Source organism: Artemia sp. Qi Xiang Cuo, chromosome 7 (assembly GCF_049724085.1).
Source record: "Artemia sp. Qi Xiang Cuo chromosome 7, ASM4972408v1, whole genome shotgun sequence".
Classification (NCBI taxonomy): domain Eukaryota; kingdom Metazoa; phylum Arthropoda; class Branchiopoda; order Anostraca; family Artemiidae; genus Artemia; species Artemia sp. Qi Xiang Cuo.
In genome coordinates, this window is record NC_142800.1 from 16,233,053 (window position 1) to 16,257,405 (window position 24,353).

General features: G+C 35.2%; 1 protein-coding gene across 2 annotated transcripts in view; it reads right to left on the bottom strand.

Annotated features, from left to right (window-relative positions):
- Positions 1-1,067: 1,067 nt before the first annotated feature.
- The window catches only part of LOC148950004 (uncharacterized), a 46,433-nt gene continuing 23,147 nt past the window's right edge, over positions 1,068-24,353 (bottom strand). For both annotated transcript variants that reach the window (XM_089091400.1, XM_089091401.1), the window contains exon 2: positions 1,068-2,040. In XM_089091400.1, the coding sequence (XP_088947526.1) occupies positions 1,104-2,033 (930 nt within the window). In that variant the 5' untranslated portion in view covers positions 2,034-2,040 and the 3' untranslated portion in view covers positions 1,068-1,103. The remainder of the gene's footprint in view (positions 2,041-24,353) is intronic.

Here is a 24,353-nt window from a genome sequence, read left to right on the forward strand (position 1 = left end):
GTAAAAATTAGCTTATATAAGATGTCAAGTTTTAAACAAATAGAAAAAAGTATGAATGAAGAAACGAATTCTAACAATTACAAGCCAACTTTAAGGAAAATGAAAATTCACTCAAATCTTTTTTTTTCTTATTGCTACCCCTCAATGTCCTCTATAACGCCTAGAGTGTCATATGTACTTTACTGAGTATTCAGTAAAACCAGTTTCAGTATTGTGCTTTGGGATCTAACATCGGGGAAGCAGCTTATAGGTTCCCACCCTGAAAGTTCAAAAGTTCTACGGGTTGAAGATCCTGCTTACTAATTAGGTACCCTAGGAAAATTAATAAATTGTTTTTGCTGCATTCTACTATCTTAATATACATAGAATACATACCGGGGCTTTTACTGGCGGTAATCGATGCGCTAGGAAAACTGGGCAAAATCGCTGCTATGCCTCATCAGAAATAGAAAAGCCTCGTAAATTACTCAACTTATGTAATTTTTGAGTCCTGACTAATTTTGATTTTGATTTTTTTTCTTTTATTCTTATTTAAGTCACCTCTTCCTCTACAAAGCCTGCTTTTATGGAACTCCCATAACAATTTACTACAGAATTTTACTATATATACGAAGCTACTTGACGCAGGATTGCTACTTCATAAAACCTTTTATAGATGAAACTTACTTCGTTTTCCATTTTGTTTCAAATATGTATTTGTTTTTCTTTTGGACAAATTTGAAAATTTTCAGTTTAAAGTTCCATTTACAATTCGAGGTTGCCTCACTGGGCCCCATTGAGGAGGGCGTATTCCCCAGTAAGTTATAATTTTGTTTCCCCTAATACGCATAATCGCTGAAAAATGTTTGGATTTTATGCATTGTTTCCACAACTTTTACTTAAAACACCTTAGAATTGAAATTCTATATATATGTAGTCAAATGTTTCTTAAAAAAAGAAAGATAAAGAACACCTAAGTGATGAAAGTACTGCTATGATTTTGAAGAAAAAAAGCATTGAAGAGTTATTGCTGCAATACTTCACTTTGTGAGTATTATCTCTGCTATATCTTTAAAACTAAAAGCAAGAAAATGGATTTAATGGAGAAACTGTTGAAGCAAGAATCAAATAACACTTCTAGCCATTTCACCAAATGTTTTATTATACCTATAAATATTCACTTCATTAAAAACAGGAATGTCTTTGTAAAACTTGTCCAAGTAACTCCTGTGGTTAATCAATAAATGAATACAATCTTGCTCCCTCCATTCACTCCAATAAATATTATAGAGATGATGGGCCAAATTATGAACACCAAATTGTAACCTCACTCTGTGCACTAACTCAGGCTTTTTGTATAGCACTTCGACAGTAGGACGTTCACCAGCATTATAGTACCACAAGTTAGATTCGTAAATCTTATATGTCCCTAGGTAAGCATCGATAAATCTAGCTTTGGGATGAGAAATTAGCACTTGATTTCCTAAAAACTGGCCATCGTCCCATCCCAAAGTCATTTCATATTTTAGATACTTTGTCAGTGGCCTCACTACAAACACATCATTGTCGAGGTATATCCCTCCATATTTTTTTAGTATTTCCATTCGAGCGATGTCAGATCCGTGGTAAAGTCTCCATGCTTTACTTAAAGACTGGCCATAAATTTCACTAGGTATTTCTAAATATTTAATAACAACTTTCTTTTTGAAATCCGGATCTCCTAATAGCTTTTCCCAAAAATCTCCACTGAAATTCTTTAGATTTGTATGCATATAAATTAAGTTAGGTTTATGATTTAAGTAAGCACTGCGAATACATACATAATCCACAAAAGTAATAGTATCTATGTTCCACCTTATGTAATGTATAAAATTAGGCACTATATCAGTATTAGCCCCTGTAACATTGTCTATTAAGTTGAATTTGAAACCGCCATTTTGAGATATGCTTACGGTGTTGTTTTTCAAGTATAATGCTCCTCCTATGATGACTGAAAGTCCACATAAGATCATAAAACTTGACTTCAGTAATCTAGTATAACGTTGGGAGAGCATGTTTTACCTAGAAAAGAATAACCTAAATTAATTACTGCGCAAATAAATTATGTTTTTTTTTTGCAAAATGGGACCTTAAACTGTGAAAAAAGTCTCCTACAGTATTTTGAATTGTAAATAATGAATATACGTGCTAGGTATAAGAGTGAAGCCTGGTGCTAACATCAAATAGAAAAGTCACCAGTGTCATCTAGCATTTGGCAATTTTGTTTCACCCTAAACTGTTGCGTACTTTGCAGGTATTTTAAAATGAATAAAGGAAGGGTGTATAAAGAAGAATTCTTTCACCAGCTTAAATTCAAATGGCTATTCAACCTGGAGTGATTTTTCCAAACCGACTTAGGTCTATTTTGTCCAAACTGGCTTTTGATTTATAATAACAGTTGAAGAAAAAATTACTGATTAATTGAAAATAATAGAGAAATTTCAGCTATAATCCAATATAATTGAGGATTATTTGCTTCAATCATCCTTTTTATATTCTCTATCCTTTTGATAAAATCACCAGAAACTACACAGTTAGTGTCGTTAACATTTTAATGATAATAATCATATTGTTATAATGATCCAAGAGGCGTCAACTTCATTTTGTTTGATTAAAAGTTATCATCATCATCCCATCAATAGTTACGAGCCTGAGATAACTTGTTTATTTTGAAAAATAGAAAAAAACCCTCCGCAAGGGGGAAAATCTAGAATTAAAAAAAGATTTCTTTTACTTTACTAATGTTAATAGTTCAGAGGCAAAGTCAACATGTTAATAGTTGAGAGGCTAAGTCAAAAAGATTTCTTTGACTTGACCTATGAAGTGTTAACATCAAAACTATAGTTTGGATTCAATCAAACCATTTGTCTCCCGTAGGCCTACCAGCTTAATGTCAACTAATCAACTTAACCTACCAAGATTTTCCCAAACTAACAGTCTTACTTTGCGTAGACTGGGTAAAATAATAATAATAATAATAATAAAGAATTCTGATTAATTATCCCTTACTTACATAGCTTTACTCCTATTAGATTGTAGGTTTTAATTTTTCTGTTTTTTATTGAAATCGTCAGACTCTACACTGTAAGTGGCGCTACCAGTATCTGATCCCTCCCTTAGTAATTTTTGTTTTTACAAGTATTGATCAGTTACCAGCTTTCTTCACTGCTAATGTACTAGGATGTCAAATGCTGGTAGTGGGAATGATATTGAACTTGTTGACGCCATTATATTTTGTACAGAGACATGTTTTTACTGCTGCAGAACGTGATGTACTTCATGAGCCACGTGGTCTTTTTTTATGTAAATATCAAAGAGAATGGGAAATTTAGAAGTTGGACTTTTGGCGATTCACCATGGCAAGATAGGGAGTAAAACTGTTAGAGACACTAAGGGCCGTATCCAGGACTTTTGTTCGAGGGGGGGGGGGGTACAAAAAACTTTAAAACATGTAAAAATGTGTTTTTGTCCATTTTTTACATTTTTATGAGTCGGACAAAACTTTCGGGGGGGGGGAGGGTTCAACTACCTAGCTACCCCTCTGAACACGGCCTTGGCCGTGTTCTGGTAGCTTGGCTGTAGTGTCTGGTGACTTAAATAAAAAATATTAGAAAAGGTTGATGTTTTGTATTATTTTTTGTTGTTATTCCTCACTGACAGTGATGCCAAGTAACACTAATTAAAAAAGGACAAATCATCCTAAGCTTTTGGTTCGCTTCAGGCCACAATTGCTGTTTTACGCTAAACATGGCAGGAAGCACCACTTTGCTGTAGCATATATATATATATATATATTTTTTTCTACTGAAAAAGGGCACTGAAACTTTTAGTTTCTGCTCGACTGAATCCTCACCTAGTATTCTAGAACCTCTGCTTTGACACGATCACCCTAAGAAAATGAACATGCATCGATGACTCAATAAATTAAAAAAATCGCATTTTTTTTGTAAATAAGGGCTTAAAACCTCTGTCACAAGGTTCTCAGATATGCTGAATTTGACGGTGTATTTTTCATATGTATTTCTTCAATTGCCAAGGGTGTTTTCTTCTGTTTTTAAAAATAGAAAAATTTTCTCAGTGATTCTTTTCAAAGATAAAATTTGTTTTTTTCAATTTCTAGATCTATTAACATGACTCACATTTTTCTTCAATTTCTTACAATTTGCCGGTATCATCGGACACAACTTTTCCGCGACATTAATAATTCACACAGCACCACAATAACCACCACAACACCAACAGTTCACAGAGCATGCTCGGAATAATTTCACACCGTATCACACCGTTTCACACCTGTAAACATCTGTTTTGTTTTTAAGCCGGATTAAATTTAGAATAAATTACAGTGGACAGTTTCGCAATAAGTGAATTAATTCGTTTCGCTGTATTCACGTTTTGTGAAAAGAAAAAGGACTTGCTGTGGCTTAGTTATATTAGTAGAAGGGCCTTATTGACTCCGACGAGAACACCCTGCTGCCACCTACAACTTTTTTTACATAATTCATGGATGGTTATGTGTGTTGGTCGATTTATTTGATGTTTTTTGGATTTTGTCAGTGAGAATGAAAAACAGGAACTTTGTCAAATTTATGTCTGTTTTCATGGATGTTTATGTGTGTTGGTTGATTTATTTGATGTTTTTCATGGATGGTTAAGTGTGTTGGTCAATTTATTTGATGGTTTTATGGATTTTGTCAGTGAGAATGGAAAAACAGGAACTTTGTCACTCCCTTCTTGTTGTTGTTCGATGCAGATGTTATGAGTTTCCGGGAAACAGTATTTGTTATTGTTGTTCGATGCAGATGTTATGAGTTTCCGGGAAACAGTATTTGTTATTGTTGTTCAAGCCAAATGTTATGAGTTCCCAGGTAACAGTATTTGTTGTTGTTTGGCCACGTGTAATGGCCTGAGGATGATTTACATAATCGGTGGTGGAATTATTGATTCACGAAAAAGGGAAATTATGAAACAAACATGGCTACTTTGTTGTTTGGCTAACCTAACCTGAGAAATTGATTGCGTAATCAATTGGGAATTTTATTGATCCGATAACGGGAAACAAGATCACGCGTCTCCTCAGCCAATCAGAGAGCTTGCTTAAATATTAGCGGTGGTGGGAGTATAAGGAAAGGATTTTTGCTATAGTTTTATTAGTCTACGAATAGAATTCACTAAGTTTTTAGTTAGCAGTGCAATAACATGAGTGAACAAGTTGAGTTAGAAATATCCTTTTATTGCAACTGTTCTATTTGTAAGGGACATATTCATGATTTTGAGTATTCATATGAACCTACTGAATGTTTAGAGTGCATAGAGGCAGAGACAGATGAGAAGAATCTGGATGAAACGAGAAGAAAAATGATATGTGACACGGAGAGAAATTTATACCGATTGCAAGTAAGCTCAGATATAAGAAGGATTGATATGTTAGAAAATGAAGACCAAAAGAAGAGACTAGTAAAAGAGGGCTTTCTCTATAGTGTTAAAGACAGCAGTGAAAACCCAAAGAAAAATGTATATAGTGCAAGATATAACTCGGATTATTATGATGATTATGCTCTAAGAGAAGAGAAAAAGTGGCCCTTTAAGAGATAACATAAGAGGTCATTCTACGAAAAGGATTTTAAACAACGGAAACCATGGTGGAAGAGTTCTCATACATGATTTACCGTTAAATCTAATTATTAATATGTATAACGAGTTTTATATTGTAATCATACAATAAATTTGTTTGTACTACTTTAATTTTCATATACTAGATATATATAGAGTGAGGATACCAGCAAACACTTCTGTACATGAATTGTTCAGTTTGATTAAATCGCCACATAGAGTATTATCAGTTCACAACCAAGTTTTCTATCAAAGATTACAAAAAATAAATGATTCTTATAAATACTTTTATTAATTTGTCAAATCAATGAATATAACACTTTTTAAATATAAAACATTACTATCATCATCATCATCAACCTCCTCCACAATAGTAATTTCCTCAATTTGAGGATGAGGTATCGTAATTATTTGTATGCTGTCATCGTCGTCACTGACTATTTCAATATTTCTCAAGGGGGGCATATCCACATATAGACGATCATCGTCCTTGATACACATTCTTCCCGAAGGCCCCCTCCTCACTAGATCATCTGACGTGTAAGATAATCCTTCAGACGTATTGTGGACTTCCATTATATCATCAGCATCATCAATGCATAGATCGCACAAAAGAATTTCCTCCTCATGATTGAGGTCCCACTCGCTCCATACATCCTAAAAGATTGATAGCGCTATGATCAAAAACTAGAGTTTCCTACGGAAAACATATATTAGTTCAGATTTTACGGGAATAGTTTATTTTCGAGCCAATATATCTACCAAAGGTTCAACACCTGCGTTAAACTAAGAGGTTTCAACTTCAGGAAAAATTACATTTTGACAACATTTGACAATTTACTAAATTTAAAGTTTTGTTTAGTTTCAAAAATGTTTTCTGTCACTCATCATCTTTTATTCATTCACAAACAATACTCAAGAAAACCACTTCCCACGGTTTATTGATTTTAAATTATTAAGAAGGATATTATTTCTTTGAAATATACATTTTACATTTTTAATTTTCATGCTTTTGATAGTTATCTTGTCCTTTTGGTGTAAATTGCAGCTGAAGGCATATCACAAAATCACAGTTTCAAGTTTTTTCATATACTAAAATTGAAGGAAGCTAGACAATGTGAAAAATTCTTTTTACCTGAATATTCTTCAGAGCCCAACCTAACTGAGACCTGAAAACAATAATATATCTTATAGTTGGACAATTTTTTTTTTTAATATCTCTTTTCTGACATAATTTGGAACTAGCGAATTATTATAAGTAGTAACTAATTACTTAATTTTTAATGAACTTATAATTAATTGAACCAACAATCCAAATTTTTTGATACCACAACAATATATGGCAAACGAAAAAGAATATAAAAAACTACAACATTTAAAAAGTACAGAGTTTGGCTCATGAAATTGAATAGAACAACGGACTATGACAAATAGCTTCAGAATCAAAATCTAACCGAGTCAAATAAAGGTCCATCCGCTATTTTTGGTTATTAATCCCCCCACCAAACAAGCAGTGCAGTTTAAACCTACTTAGAATCTTTACTTAGACCGTGAAACTAGAAGAAACTAAATTTTCTGTAAAGTTATGTCTAACGATAGACTTATTAGAGTGACAGAAACTTTTTTTCCACAACCCACAAGAGGATATTTTTCAAGTAAAAAGTAAAGAGCTGCTACACTAAATCAAAGATGAACAGAAATAATGTCGAATAATTTGTCAAACGCAAACCTATATCCAATGATATATTTAATAGAGTTAAAAAAAATTTTTCCACAAGAGTTTATTTTTCATTTAAAAGTAAAGAGCTGCTACACGAAATCAAAGAAGAACAGAAATAATGTCAAATAATTGTTCAAACGTAAACTTATGCCCAATGATATATTTAATAGAGTAGTAAGTCTAGCTTTGAAAAGCGTGCTAGAAAATCTAGAAATAAGGTATCATATCTAAAAATTAGTATTTTTTATTACTATAGCAAATAAAATTATACCTAATAAAAAAAACAAAAAAACAAAACAAAAAAAACAAAAAAAAACTCGATAGGCAAGCGTCCAGCGGGCTTGAACCCTTACACAAATTTGAAGAATTTCCACATCCTGTTGTACAACATATTTTGCTGCTTCCACGCAATTAATCTCTTCAATTTTGTAAAGTTCGACTCCCGGTAAAATATGATGTGTGCCCATTGCGGGAAAATATATCCCTTAACAAGAAAATACACATATGTATACACAAAGAGACAGTTTTACTTTTATGGATATGATTCAATACTCACTACAAATCAAATGGGCTCTTAGTCTCCTTTCAAATGAATAGGAGTTCAGCTTCTGAGCAATAAAAAAATTATTTCATATAATTGGTAAGTGCTCGTATTGCCTAGGCAATTACTTGAGGTTATACAGCGGGTAGCTAAACCCAGTATTCTTCAAGAGCCCCCCCCCCCCTCCCCAGGCACCCAAAGAGCCCCCAGACCTCAAAGACTCCCCGGGCTCCCAAAGACCCTTCCCCTGTCCCCAAAGGTCCACCGGGACTCCCATAGAACCAATCGGCACTCAAGGGCCCCCCAGACCCCAAAGGCCCTCCCCCGGTCCCCAAAGGTCCACCAGACCCCCAAAGACCCTCCCCCGGTCCCCAAAGGTCCCCCGAACCCCCAAAGGCCCCCCTGATCCCTCTAGGCCCCCCAGGCTCCCAAAGGGCCCCCAAACCCCCAAAGGCCCTTCCCCGATCTCCAAAGGCCCCCCGGGCTCCCAAAGGCTCTCGAACCCTCAAAGACCCCCCCGTGCCCCCAAAATCCCCCGAGCCCCTCCATTTCTCCCACCAAAGAGGATGCGCTAAGGTTTATTCTTTTTTTTTATATCGGTTGACGGATAGACTATCTGGCATTACAAAGAAGGTAGTAGAAAGAGCTCTGTCTTATAAGGTGCAATCGTTTATTATAACTGGTAAATATTACTAATAAGGATCCTTTCATTTTGGAGATAACGCGAACAAGACGAACAGTCTTACAACCCAAGCCCTGTAGGCCCATGGCTACCAACCGATACAGATTGTCTTTTCGACAGTATTTTGTGTCTCATTTTAGTAAATAAGTGACAAAGAAGAGTGATTATTTAAATTATATTGTCTCTTAATTTAACTGTTAATTTAATTCCTGTTATTTGACATAATAAATTCTTATCGTATCGCACCTATGCCCTGGGGGCATATAAGGTTTTTATAGAAGGCGGTGTCATAGAAACTTCAAAACAGGCTCATTCGATTGGAAATTGAAGGGCATAAAGCAAAAACGAAAACACCTAAAAAAAACCTAATTTTAAACAGTTTTTGGGAAACAAGGTGAAAGTAAAGTGCAATTGGTCCGAAAGTAACCACAACTTTAAACATCAGAATTTTAGTAATTATAGATACATGAAAATGATTGGCTTTATACGCTGATTCCAAATACATAAATTTCCTTAGGTTTAATGTTATCCGTCAAAAGCTAAAACCTTCAGAATGTTAGCCTCGACATGTGATTGGTTGCAATTCCATTTTTTAGCCAAGCCTTGACCCCCCTAATTAAAGGATATGAATTAGAACCATGGGAAGGTAATTTCGTCGTATTTTGCGTATTTTCGTTGGAAAAAACACTGAAAAGCCATATTAAGAGCTATATTTGTGAGTTTTTGACTGAAAATTCCCTTTTTCTTGCCAAGCCTTGACCTCCCTAATTAAAGGATATGAATTAGAACCATGGGAACGTAATTTCGTCGTATTTTGCTTATTTTCGTTGGAAAAACACTGAAAAGCCATATTAAGAGCTATATTTTTGAGTTTTTCACTGAAAATCCTCTTTTTTGCCAAGCCTTGACCTCCCAAATTTAAGAATATTAATGAGAACCATGGGAATGTAATTTCATCGTATTTTGCTTATTTTCGTCGGAAAAAAACACTGAAAAGCCATATTAAGAGCTATATTCGTGAGTTTTTCACTGAAAATTCCTTTTTTGCCAAGTCTTGACCTCCCTAATTGAAGGATATGAATTAGAACCAAAGAAACGTAATTTCATCGTATTTTGCATATTTCCATTGGAAAAAACATTGAAAAGCCATATTAAGACCTATTAAGAGCTATATTTGTGATTTTTTCACTGACAAGTACATTTTTAGCCAAGCTTTGACCTCAATAATTGAAGGATATGAATTAGAACCTTGGGAACGTATTTCCATCGTATTTTGTGTATTTCCGTTGGAAAAAAACATTGAAAACTCATATTAAGAGCTATATTTTTGATTTTTTCACTGACAATTCCTTTTTTGCCAAGCCTTGACATCCATAATTGAAGGATATGAATTAGAACCATGGGAACGTATTTTCTTCGTATTTTGCGTATTCCCGTTGGAAAAAAAACACTGAAAAGCCATATTAAGTCCTATATTTGTGATTTTTTAACTGAAAATTCCTTTTTTCAAAGCCTTGACATTCCTAATTAAAGGATATGAATTAGAACCAAGGAAACGTAATTTCATCGTATTTTGCATATTTCCATTGGAAAAAACATTGAAAAGCCATATTAAGAGCTATATTTGTGAGTTTTTCACTGAAAATTCTTTTTTCTGCCAAGCTGTGACCTCCCTTATTAAAGGATACGAATTAGATTCATGGAAACGTAATTTCATCGTATTTTGCGCATATCCGTTGGAAAAAAAACACTGAAAAGCCATATTAAGAGCTATATTTGTGAGTTTTTCACTGAAAATTCCTTTTTTGCCAAGCCCTGACATTCCTAATTAAAAGATATGAATTTAGAACCAAGGAAACGTAATTTCATCATATTTTGCGTATTTTCGTTGGAAAAAACACTGAAAAGCCATATTAAGGGCTATATTTGTGAGTTTTTCACTGAAAATTCCTTTTTTTGCCAAGCCTTGACCTCCCTAATTAAAGGATATGAATTAGAACCAAGGAAACGTAATTTCATCGTATTTTGCGTATTTCCGTTGGAAAAAACACTGAAAAGCCATATTAAGGGCTAATTTGTGAGTTTTTCACCGACAATTCCTCTTAGCCAGGCTTTTATAATCAATGGAACATAGTTCATTGTATTTTACTTATTTTTGATTGGAAAACACACCGAAAGGTCATATTATTTGAACTTACATCAAACGTTGGAGAGCTTACATTTGAAGAACTATCCATTATTTGCATATATTGTTCAATATTTTAACCTATACTGATTTCTAAAACTTCAAAACCAAGAAACATACACACTTAACGATTATCTATTCGCGAAAATCTTACTAGGTCACGCTATTAGAACAATAATTACCTCTCTATCTATCGCTCACAGGGAACAGATTCAAAACAATACTTCCTACATCATTTGTTCTAATTGCGACAAACGTGGCATGTCCAATACAGATTAAAACCAGAAAAGACCAGAAACGCATAAAAATAAGAAAAAAAGGGAATTGCAATCAATCTTGTGTCGAAGCGCTAGCGCTGTCTAAGTAAAGAATGATGTGGGACATAACATGTTGTTTAGGTTTTTCTACATAGCCGGACACTTCTTATAGAAGGTGTTGTCGTAGAAACTTCAAAAAAGGCTCATTTGATTTGAAACTAAAGTGGATAATGCCCAATTCACAGGAGGGGTATGAAAACTATGGTTTTTAACAACGATATGCAAGACTAGAAAGAAAAGTCTTTAGGAGTTACCCCCCCCCTTCCACCCCAACCTTCGCTTTTGAAATCACCACACCCCCATAACCCCAAAACTCAAATTTTCCAGAGGATTTTAAAATCCCCCCCCCCCCCCAAACACAAAATTTCTAGGAACGTATCTTCATCATATTTAAATATTTTCGCTGGAAAACCTGCTTACCGAAGCGCTAGTGCTACCTAAGTTAAGAACTATGTGACTACAATATGTTGTTTTTGGTTTTTTCATCATAGCCAGGGCACTTCGTATAGAAGGAGTCATCGCAAAAACTTTGAAAAGGACTCATTTGATTTGAAATTAAAGTGGATAGTGACCAATTCACAGGAGGGGGGCGTGAAAACTATGGTTTTTAACTATGATATGCAAGACTAGAAAGAAAAGTCTTTAGGAGTGGGGCTGCCCATCACATCAACCCTCGCTCTTGAAATCCCCCCCCCTAAAGTTGAAATCTAATCTAAACTAGCATAACCACAAAATTACACAATATTGCATAGAAATACCAAAACCATAGGTTAGGCTATGTCAGGTTAGGTTAGAAGTTAGCTTTCTCCACGTTTAAGTTAGGTTAGATTAGGTTAGCTTATCATGAGCGCTCATGATAAGCTAACCTAATCTAACCTAACTTAAACGTGGAGAAATATCCACTTTAATTTCAAATCAAATGAGCCTGTTTTGAAGTTTCTACGACAACACCTTCTATATGAAGTGTCCGGCTATGTAGAAAAACCTAAACAACATGTTATGTCCCACATCATTCTTTACTTAGACAGCGCTAGCGCTTCGACACAAGATTGATTGCAATTCCCTTTTTTCTTATTTTTATGCGTTTCTGGTCTTTTCTGGTTTTAATCTGCATTGGACATGCCACGTTTGTCGCAATTAGACCAAATGATGTAGGAAGTATTGTTTTGAATCTGTTCCCTGTGAGCGATAGATAGAGAGGTAATTATTGTTCTAATAGCGTGACCTAGTACAATTTTCACGAATAGATAATCGTTAAGTGTGTATATCTCCTGGTTTTGAAGTTTTAGAAATCAGTATAGGTTAAAATATTGAACAATATATGCAAATAATGGATAGTTCTTCAAATGTAAGCTCTCCAACGTTTGATGTAAGTTCAAATAATATGACCTTTCAGTGTGTTTTCCAATCAAAAATATGTAAAATACAATGAACTATGTTCCATTGATTATAAAGGCCTGGCTAAAAGGAATTGTCGGTGAAAAACTCACAAATTAGCCCTTAATATGGCTTTTCAGTGTTTTTTCCAACGGAAATAAGCAAAATATGATGAAATTACGTTTCCATGGTTCTAATTCGTATCCTTTAATTAGGGAGGTCACGAATTGGCAAAAAAGGAATTTTCAGTGAAAAACTCAAAAATATAGCCCTTAATATGGCTTTTCAGTGTTTTTTCCAACAAAAATACGAAAAATATGATGAAAGTGCCTGTCATTTGTTATAAACACATATCCTTTAATTAGGACTGTCAGGGCTGGGCAAAAAAAAGGAATTTTGAGTGAAAAACTCACAAATATAGCTCTTAATATGGCTTTTCAGTGTTTTTTTCCAACGGATATGCGAAAAATACGATGAAATTACGTTTCCATGAATCTAATTCGTATCCTTTAATTAGCGAGGTCACAGCTTGGCAGAAAAAAAATTTTCAGTGAAAAACTCACAAATATAGCTCTTAATATTGCTTTTCAATGTTTTTTCCAACGGAAATGTGCAAAATACGATGAAATTACGTTTGCTTGGTTCTAATTCATATCCTTCAATTAGGAATGTCAAGACTTGGCAAAAAAGGAATTTTCAGTGAAAAACTCACAAATATAGCTCTTAATATGGCTTTTCAGTGTTTTTTTTCCAACGAAAATACGCAAAATACGATGAAAATACGTTCCCATGGTTCTAATTTATATCCTTTAATTATGGAGGTCACGGCTTGGCAAAAAAAGGAATTTTCAGTGAAAAACTCACAAATATAGCTCTTAATATGGCTTTTCAGTTTTTTTTCCTATGAAAATACGCAAAATACGATGAAAATACGTTTCCATGTTTCTAATTCATATCCTTCAATTAGGGAGGTCAAGGCTTGGCTAAAAAATGGACTTGTCAGTGAAAAACTCAAAAATATAGCTCTTAATAGGTCTTAATATGGCTTTTCAATGTTTTTTACAATGTAAATATGCAAAATACGATGAAATTACGTATGCTTTGTTCTAATTCATATCCTTCAATTAGGGAGGTCAAGACTTGGCAAAAAAGGAATTTTCAGTGAAAAACTCACGAATATAGCTCTTAATATGGCTTTTCAGTGTTTTTTTCCGACGAAAATATGCAAAATACGATGAAATTACTTATCCTTGGTTCTAATTCATATCATTCAATTAGGGAGGTCAAAGCTTGGCAAAAAAGTGAATTTTAAGTGAAAAACTCAAAAATATAGCTCTTAATATGGCTTTTCAGTGTTTTTCCAACGAAAATAAGCAAAATACGATGAAATTACATTCCCATGGTTCTAATTCATATTCTTCAATTTGGGAGGTCAAGGCTTGGCAAAAAAGGGAATTTTCTGTGAAAAACTCAAAAATATAGCTCTTAATATGGCTTTTCAGTGTTTTTCCAAGGAAAATAAGCAAAATACGACGAAATTACGTTCCCATGGTTCTAATTCATATCCTTTAATTAGGGAGGTCAAGGCTTGGCAAGAAAAAGGGAATTTTCAGTGAAAACTCACAAATATAGCTCTTAATATGGCTTTTCAGTGTTTTTCCTAACGAAAATGCGCAAAATACGACGAAATTACGTTCCCATGGTTCTAATTCATATCCTTCAATTAGGGGGGTCAAGGCTTTGCTAAAAAATGGAATTGCAACCAATCACATGTCGAGGCTAACATTCTGAAGGTTTAAGCTTTTGACAGATAACATTAAACCTAAGGAAATTTATGTATTTGGAATCAGCGTATAAAGCCAATCATTTGCATGTATCTATAATTACTAAAATTCTGATGTTTAAAGTTGTGGTTACTTTCGGATCAATTGCACTTTACTTTCACCTTGTTTCCCAAAAACTTTTTAAAATTAGGTTTTTTTTAGGTGTTTTCATTTTTGCGTTATGCCCTTCAATTTCCATTCGAATGAGCCTGTTTTGAAGTTTTTATGACACCGCCTTCTATAAGAACCTTATATGCCCCCAGAGCAAAGGTGCGATACAATACGAATTTATTATGTCAAATAACAGGAATTAAATTAACAGTTAAATTAAGAGACAATATAATTTAAATAATCACTCTTCTTTGTCACTTATTTACTAAAATGAGACACAAAATACTGTCGAAAAGACAATCTGTATCGGTTGGTAGCCATAGGCTTACAGGGCTTGGGTTGTAAGACTATTCGTCTTGTTCGCGTTATCTCCAAAATGAAAGGATCCTTATTAGTAATATTTACCAGTTATAATAAACGATTGTACCTTATAAGACAGAGCTCTTTCTACCACCTTCTTTGTAATGCCAGATAGTCTATCCGTCAACCGATATGAAAAAAAGAATAAACCTTAGCGCATCCTCTTTGGTGGGAGAAATGGAGGGGCTCGGGGGCCTTTGGGGGCACGGGGGGGTCTTTGAGGGTTCGAGAGCCTTTGGAAGCCCGGGGGCCTTTGGAGATCGGGGAAGGGCCTTTGGGGGTTTGGGGGCCCTTTGGGAGCCTGGGGGGCCTTTGTGGATCAGGGGGGGCTTTGGGGGTTCGGGGGACCTTTGGGGACCGGGGGAGGGTCTTTGGGGGTCTGGTGGACCTTTGGGGACCGGGGGAGGGCCTTTGGGGGCTCGGGTAGGGCCTTTGGGGTCTGGGGAGCCCTTGAGTGCCGATTGGTCCTTTGGGAGTCCCGGTGGACCTTTGGGGACAGGGGAAAGGCCTTTGGGAGCCCGGGGAGTCTTTGGGGTCTGGGGGCTCTTTGGGTGCTTGGGGAGGGGGGGGGGGCTCTTGAGGAATACTGGGTTTAGCTACCCGCTGTATAACCTCAAGTAATTGCCTAGGCAATACGAGCACTTACCAATTATGTCAAATAATTTTTTTATCGCTCAAAAGCTGAACTCCTATTCATTTGAAAGGAGACTAAGAGCCCATTTGATTTGTAGTGAGTATTGAATCATATCCATAAAAGTAAAACTGTCTCTTTGTGTAGACACATCCGTATTTTCTTGTTAAGGGATATATTTTCATACTTTGTTAAGGGATATATAAGGGATACATACATCATATTTTACCGGGAGTCGAACTTTACAAAATTAAAGAGATTAATTGCGTGGAAGCAGCAAAATATGTTGTACAGCAGGATGTGGAAATTCTTCAAATTTGTGTAAGGGTTCAAGCCCGCTGGACGCTTGCCTATCGAGTTTTTTTTTGTGTTTTTTTTTTTGTTTTTTTGTTTTTTTTATTAGGTATAATTTTATTTGCTATAGTAATAAAAAATACTAATTTTTAGATATGATACCTTCTTTCTAGATGTTCTAGCACGCTTTTCAAAGCTAGACTTACTACTCTATTAAATATATCATTATGCATCAGTTTACGTTTGAACAATTATTTGACATTATTTCTGTTCATCTGTGATTTAGTGTAGCAGCTCTTTACTTTTAATTGAAAAATAACTTCTTGTGGAAAAAGTTTTTGTAACTCTATTAAATTTATCATTTGGTATAGGTTTGCGTTTGACAAATTATTCGACATTATTTCTGTTCATCTTTGATTTAGTGTAGCAACTCTTTACTTTTTACTTGGAAAATATCATCTTGTGGATTATGGAAAAAAAAGTTTCTGTCACTCTAATAAGTCTATCGCTAGACATAACTTTACAGAAAATTTAGTTTCTTCTATTTTCACGGTCTAAGTATAGATTCTAAGTAGGTTTTAACTGCTCAGCTTGTTTGGTGGGGAGATGAATAACTAAAAATAGCGGATGGACCTTTATTTGACTCGGTTAGATTTTGATTCTGAAGCTATTCGTCATAGTCCATTGTTCTATTCAATTTCATGAGCCAAACTCTGTACTTTTTAAAAGTTGTAGTTTTTTATACTTTTTTTCGTTTGCCATTTATTGTTGTGGTATCAAAAAATTTGGATTGTTGGTTCAATTAATTATAAGTTCATTAAAAATTAAGTAATTAGTTACTACTTATAATAATTTGCAAGTTCCAAATTATATCAGAAAAGAGATATTAAAAAAAAAAATTGTTCAACTATAAGTTATATTATTGTTTTCAGGTCTCAGTTAGGTTGGGCTCTGACGAATATTCAGGTCAAAAGAATTTTTCACATTGTCTAGCTTCCTTCAATTTTGGTATATGAAAAAACTTGAAACTGTGATTTTGCGATAAGCCTTCAGCTGCAATTTACACCAAAAGGACAAGATAATTATCAAAAGCATGAAAATTAAAAATGTAAAATGTATATTTCAAAGAAATAATATCCTTCTTAATAATTTAAAATCAATAAACCGTGGGAAGTGGTTTTCTTGAGTATTATTTGTGAATGAATAAAAGATGATGAGTAACAGAAAACATTTGTGAAACTAAACAAAACTTTAAATTTAGTAAATTGTCAAATGTTGTCAAAATGTAATTTTTCCTGAAGTTGAAACCTCTTAGTTTAACTCAGGTGTTGAACCTTTGGTAGATATATTGGCTCGAAAATTAACTATTCCCGTAAAATCTGAACTAATATATGTTTTCCGCAGGAAACTCTAGTTTTTGATCATAGCGCTATCAATCTTTTAGGATGTATGGAGCGAGTGGGACCTCACTCATGAGGAGGAAATTCTTTTGTGCGATATATGCATTGATATAATGGAAGTCCACTATGCGTCTGAAGGATTATCTTACACGTCAGATGATCTAGTGAGGAGGGGGCCTTCTGGAAAAATGTGTATCGAGGACGATGATCGTCTATATGTGGATATCCCCCCCTTGAGAAATATTGAAATAGTCAGTGACGACGATGACAGCATACAAATAATTACGATACCTCATCCTCAAATTGAAGAAATTACTATTGTGGAGGAGGTTGATGATGATGATGATAGTGATGTTTTATATTTAAAAAGCGTTATATTCATTGATTTGACAAATGAATAAAAATATTTAGAAGAATCATTTATTTTTTGTTATCTTTGATAGAAAACTTGGTTGTGAACTGATAATACTCTATGTGGTGATTTAATCAAACTGAACTATTCATGTACAGATGTGTCTGCTGGTATCCTCACTCTATATATATCTAGTATATGAAAATTAAAGTAGTACAAATAAATTAATTGTATGATTACAATATAAAACTTATTATACATATTAATAATTAGTTTTAACGGTAAATCATGCATGAGAACTCTTCCACCATGGTTTCCGTTGTTTAAAATCCTTTTCGTAGAATGACCTCTTATGTTATCTCTTAAAGGGCCACTTTTTCTCTTCTCTTAGAGCATAATCATCAAAATAATCCGAGTTATATCTTGCACTATATACATTTTTCTTTGGGTTTTCACTGCTGTCTTTTACACTATAGAGAAAGCCCTCTTTTACTAGTCTCTTCTTTTGATCTTCCTTTTCTAACATATCAATCCTTCTTTTATCTGAGCTTACTTGCAATCGGTATAAATTTCTCTCCATGTCACAAATAATATTTCTTCCCGTTTCCTCCAGATTCTTCTCATCTGTCTCTGCCTCTATGTAGTCTAAACATTCAGTAGGTTCATATGAATACTCAAAATGATGAATATGCCCCTTACAAATAGAACAGTTGCAATAAAAGGACATTTCTAACGCAACTTGTTCACTCATGTTATTACACTGCTAACTAAAAACTTAGTGAATTCTATTCGTAGACTAATAAAACTATAGCAAAAATCCTCTCCTTATACTCCCTCCGCCGCTAATATGTAAGCAAGCTCTCTGATTGGCTGAGAAGGAGACGCGTGATCTTGTTTCCCGTTATCGGATCAATAAAATTCCCAATCGATTACGCAATCAATTTCTCAGGTTAGGTTAGCCAAACAACAAAGTAGCCATGTTTGTTTCTTAATTTCCCTTTTTCGTGAATCAATAATTCCACCACCGATTATGTAAATCATCCTCAGGGCATTACACGTGGCCAAACAACAACAAATACTGTTTCCCGGGAACTCATAACATTTGGCTTGAACAACAACAACAAACACTGTTTCCCGGAAACTCATAACATCTGCATCGAACAACAATAACAAATACTGTTTCCTGGAAACTCATAACATCTGCATTGAACAACAACAAGAAGGGAGTGACAAAGTTCCTGTTTTTCCATTCTCACTGACAAAATCAATAAAACCATCAAATAAATTGACCAACACACATAACCATCCATGAAAAATATCAAATAAATCGACCAACACACATAACCATCCATGAAAACAGACATAAATGTGACAAAGTTCCTGTTTTTCAAATTCTCACTGACAAAAACCATAAAACATCAAATAAATCGACCAACACACATAACCATCCATAAACTATGTAAAAAAAGTTGTAGGTGGCAGCAGGGTGTTCTCGTCGGAGTCAATAAGGCCCTTCTACTTATATTGTTAATAATTGGATGCTATGCTGTTTTGGATGTAAGAAAACGGTGGAAAAAAAACGTCGCAGGCCTCCACGGTCCACTGGGCCACCCTGCAAGAGTGGTGATTGCCAACGCCATTCGTGGGCCTACCCACTACAAGATAAGACTTATTTTGGCTTTTCATTTTTAATTTTGGTTTTGCCTTCTCACACTAATCATGACGTCTTTCAAGCAATTCGATCTTGCACTGGTGAAATTTGCAGGCTATTCATTGTGGCCTGTACGAATTCTGAAGATTACGAAAAATAATGGAAAGCGAACTAACTATTTGATCTTTTGTTACGGGGATCCTAACGAGCAAATTGTTTCTGAGAATAATCTTGTATCGTACAAGGATAATATTCAAGAGGCTTCTACTAAAACTGCGAAGAATGTGAAACACGCTTTTGAGGAACTTGAGCGTTTTCCTGGCATTTACAGGTTTAGTTCAAAAGCATTTGCGGCACTAACAGTACCGGATCAAGCTGCCGCGCTGCCTGGTTCATAGTCTGCTTTATTTGCACGAATTTCCGCTACATAACAGGAGCTAGAGAAAACTAGGGAATCTATAGTTACAGAGATAACTCGTCAGGTTTCTGCCAAGTGTGGCTCGGATGCGAAATCTGGTCTTAAAGATACAGCTGAGACTATAATTAGCGAGTTATATAAGTCTGTGTCACTAGAGTTCAACCCCATATTAGACCGTATCGAGCGTGAGTTGAAAATGCATAGAATGCAAACCCATAATCTGGAGAATCGAATTTAAAAAATCGAAGCCACGCTAGACTATATTGATCAAGAAAATATGTTGGACTGTCTTGTTTTCAACGGTCTGAAGCAAAAGCCAGGAGTTGACCTTAAAACGACTATGCTCAGTGTCCTTTCGACACGGATGGGTGTTACTGGTATATCTTCTGGTGAATTATCAAGTGTTTTCCGGTTTAGAAGGAATGGGCCTCATACCACCAGTGACAAAGTTGCCCCAGTTTTAGTACGATTTGTTAGTAAAGAAGTTGCTCGAAAAGTGTTCTTACAGAAGTCTAAACTAGCTGGGTCTGGAATCTTTGTGTCGGAATCCCTTACAAAGCGACGTCGCGACCTGCTAAATGCCGCAAGGGATCGCTTTGGTGTTAAAAATGTATGGACTGATCGGGGTAACATACTAGTGAAGCTACCTGGTGAACCGTCTGCCCGGAAAATAAGATCCCTTGCTGAATGCGTTTGAATTCGTATTTGTGTTGTTTTGTCATTTTTTCTTCTCTGTACAGCTTTGTTGCCTTTTTTCTTTCTCTTTCCTTTTCGCGATTTTTCCATTCTTATTATTATTCGCATAAACTGTTTTGGTCTCCCGTTTATTTTATTCTTGCTTTTCCTTTTCTTTTGAGGGATCCGTTTTGTTTCGTTTTTGGTTTTAGTCTTTCTATTATTATTTGCAAAAAAAAAAATGTCTTGGTCTCCTATTTTTTATTTCTTAATTTTTTTTATTTTTTTTAATTTATAGATATATGTTATATGTTTATTTATTTAATTTCGTTGGTTCTTCACTTGATGATTTAATGAGACGACCTTTTCGTCTAGAAGAGGTTTTATCGGCACCAATAGCAAGAGATGCAGAACCGTGTATGAACCAAGTTAGATTTCAACCGTTAAAAAATAGTGCTTATGTCCAAAGATCGAAGTTAGACCCCGGGGAAGCCGATTCGTTGCTTTTATGTGCCTGGAATTGTCACCTCACTACTGGTTATGTGGATGTGTTGCAATTTCTTTCTGATTCTCAAGGAAAAATTAGTTTTATTGGTATATCTGAAAGTTTTTTTTAGTCAGGATCACTCTATCTCGCTGTATTCTTTTCCAGATTATAATTTGGAGGCTAAAAACCGGACGTCACTTCACAGAGGGGGAATTGCGTGTTTGATTTCAAAGTCATTGACATACCAAGTAAGAAATGATATTGATGTTTGGATAGAGGGTAAGTTTCAAAGTTTTAGTATAGATTTAAATTTGGTTAGTAGTAAATTATTGATTAGTATTGTGTATAAGCCACCGAGCGCAGGCTGGGAAGATTTTGAGCGTGGATTTGACCAACTGACGCGTGCGGTGTCTTAGACAGGCTTAGATTTTATTTGTATGGGTGATTTTAACTTTCATCTGCTATCGCTGAATGGTGTGAATCTTGATTTTTTTAATTTGATGGTTGCTAATGATCTTTTTCCCCTAGCTAATATTCCAACACGGGTTACGAGTCATTCAGCTACTCTCATTGACAATATTTTTGTTGGTTCGAAGTATCTGGACCGTAGTTATGCTGATGTGGTTCTGTACCCTTGTTCGGACCATTTTCCAGTTCTCGGAACGGTACCTTGTGTCCGCATAAAAAGAAATGAAAGAAAAAAAGTGAAGACTCGATCGTTAAAAAAGGAGAACTTACAGAGGTTTGGTGATGAGTTAAGCAGCACTGATCTTAGAGATAGTTTGGAGATAAAAGATGACGCTTCTGGGGCATTTGACTGCATGATGGGGATCATACAGCCAATTTATGACAAGACTTGACCAGTTAAATTTGTGAAACCGCATAAGGATCAACCCAGGAAGCCTTGGATAACTACAGAAATTCTCGAAGTGTCAGATTTAAGAATTCAAGTGTATGCAGATTGTTTAAATAGTAAGTGTGTCAAGAAATTGGAAGAGTTTAAAATAATACGCAATAAAGTGAACTCAATGAGAAGGAAAGCTAAAAAAGAATATTTTGCTAACCAACTGAGTTTAAATAAAGATAATGCGAGAGGAACTTGGAAGGTTATAAATGACCTATTGGGAAAGAGGGAAGAAGCTCCACCCAATTCGCTGCTGATTCAAGGAGAAACAGTGAGTGATGAAACGATTATAACTAATAAATTTGCTCAGTTCTTCTGAAGTATTGGTCAAAATATGCAGGCGGAAGGGTTTATGAATTTTATTAATGGTTCCTTGGAGGACGAATTTTTGGATGAAAGAGGACTTGGAAATGAAATTGAATTTCAACCGTGTATTGGAGATGAAATTCTGAAGGTTGTGAAAACAATCAAATCTAATTCAGCAGGGACAGATGGAATTAATTTGAAGGCTTTTAAATCACTGATGTGTTATTTAATACCATGTCTCGCCCACATAATCAATCTTTCCCTGGAAACTGGGGTATTCCCCGATGCGCTTAAAAGGGCAAAAGTCATCTCTCTCCATAAAGGTGGGTCTAAACTAGATATCGAAAATTATAAACCTATATCAATCCTTCCCCTGTTTTCAAAAATATTTGAAAAAATTGTGCATAAAAGGCTATATGATTACCTTACGAAAACAGGGATGTTAAGTGAAACTCAGTTCGGCTTTAGGAAAGGTCACTCGACGTCGGACGCCGTGCAATCTCTCAGTGATATTGTAAATAGATGCTCTGAACGTGGTGAAATCCCTTTGACTGTTTTTATTAATTTTAGAAAGGCGTTTGATACAGTGGATTTTAAAATTTTACTCAAACGTCTACAGTCCCTTGGAGTTCGTGGTAATTATGTGAAAAGGTTTGATAGTTTTTTAAGTGGAAGATCTATTCAAGTTGTTTTAAATGATTCATTTTCTTCTCCCTATCAAGTGAAGTGTGGCGTACCTCAGGGATCTGTCTTGGGACCACTTCTGTACCTTGTGTATGTTGATTCAATACGTTTTTACTTACCGGAGTGTTTTATAACGACTTTCGCGGATGATACTGCTTTAACTATGTCTAGTCGAATGATTGTGCGTTAGACCTATCTAAAGCTTTCGATACTGTTTGTCATTCTCAGGCATGGTTTTCTGTGGCACGTTTGGGTGTGAATAGTTCAATTATTTGTGTACTTCGGTTTTGGTACCAGAATTCATTTATTCAGTTGAGGCAGGGTTCCCGGGCGTTTGGCAAAATCCCAGTTAGATCTGGGGTCCGTCAGGGTAGTGTGCTTTCACCTCATATTTTTAAAGCTTGTTTATTGAGTGTTCTTAATGTGATACCGCTTTCTTACTCTTCAGGGTTGTCAAACGTCTCCTATATTGTATATGCGGATGATCTTCTGCTTGTTAGCAGGTCAAAGTTTACACTAATGAAGTCTGTGCTACTTGTATCGCGGCTGTATGGGGAAATCGGATTAAGCCTCAACACTGATAAATGCGAATATTTAGTGTTTAATTCAAAATCTTCAGCAACACCGCTTGATTGCGGCGTAGTTTCTGTAAAATGTTCTGAATCTTTCCGATGGCTTGGGATCAGTATTTGCAAATCGCTTACTTTATTTCGTTTCCGGGCATTGAGTGATATTAAAGATAAGCTGAAACTGGGGTACGCCAAAATTGTCCCCAACAGGGGAAGGTATAACAGAAAAGCATCGGCTAAATTGTACTCGAGTTTTTATGACCATGCAGTTTTGTTACCAGCTGGCCTTCACATCCTGTTTCGGCAAGGGGATATTAGCGATATTAGAAATATGTATTTTAGATCTTGCAAGTTTTTATTGTATCTACCTCGCAGATACAGTAATAGAAAGATGATGAGAATTTTTGGCGCTTCGGATATTGTAAATTGTTTTGTCAGACAAAGTAGCCGTCTTCAAGAGAACATTTATGCTACTTTGGGTGTTAACCACCCACTTATACGGGTAGCCACAGCGCATTGAGTGTAATATTTATTTATTGTGTCGTTGTTAAATGTATCTTTGTGGTTTTTTTTTGTTTGTTTATTTAATTTTTTTTTTCTCTTTTCTTGTGTTACTCCACTTTATTTTCTGTATAGTGGATCAAAAACAAATTATTATTGATGATCTATTGTTGAAAGTAAATAGGGTTTTAAAGTCATTTTATGTATTTACAAGTTTCAGCCTTTTGTCAGTGAATGTTAAAAAAACTAATTTCATGATTTTTAGGAGAGTTGGTAAGCCTCCGAGTGTTGATGGAGAGATATTTTTTAATGGTAAGCCTTTGTCACAGGTGCATGAGGTGCGTTATTTGGGCTTCCAGCTAGATTGTAATTTGTCTTGGAAGCACCATAGTCATCTTGTTGCAGCTAAAGTTGCTAGAGGTCTAGGAATTTTGCGTCATTTGAAGCTTTTTTTACCATTATCGGTTCTTTTATTATTGTATCATAGTATTGTTGCGCCCTATATTTCTTATGGTTGTGTCATTTGGTCTAGCTATTCTTATGCAAATTTCAAAGGAGTGCAGATTTTACAAAATAAAACAGTACGTCTTCTTGGGAATTATATAGAAAATGTGAATGATACCGCGTCATGTTTTAAAAAATTAAGAGTGCTTAACATTGGTCAGATTCGCGATTACCAAGCTGCTATTTTTGCCTATAGATGTTGGAATGATGTACTATGTCCTCCAGTTTTT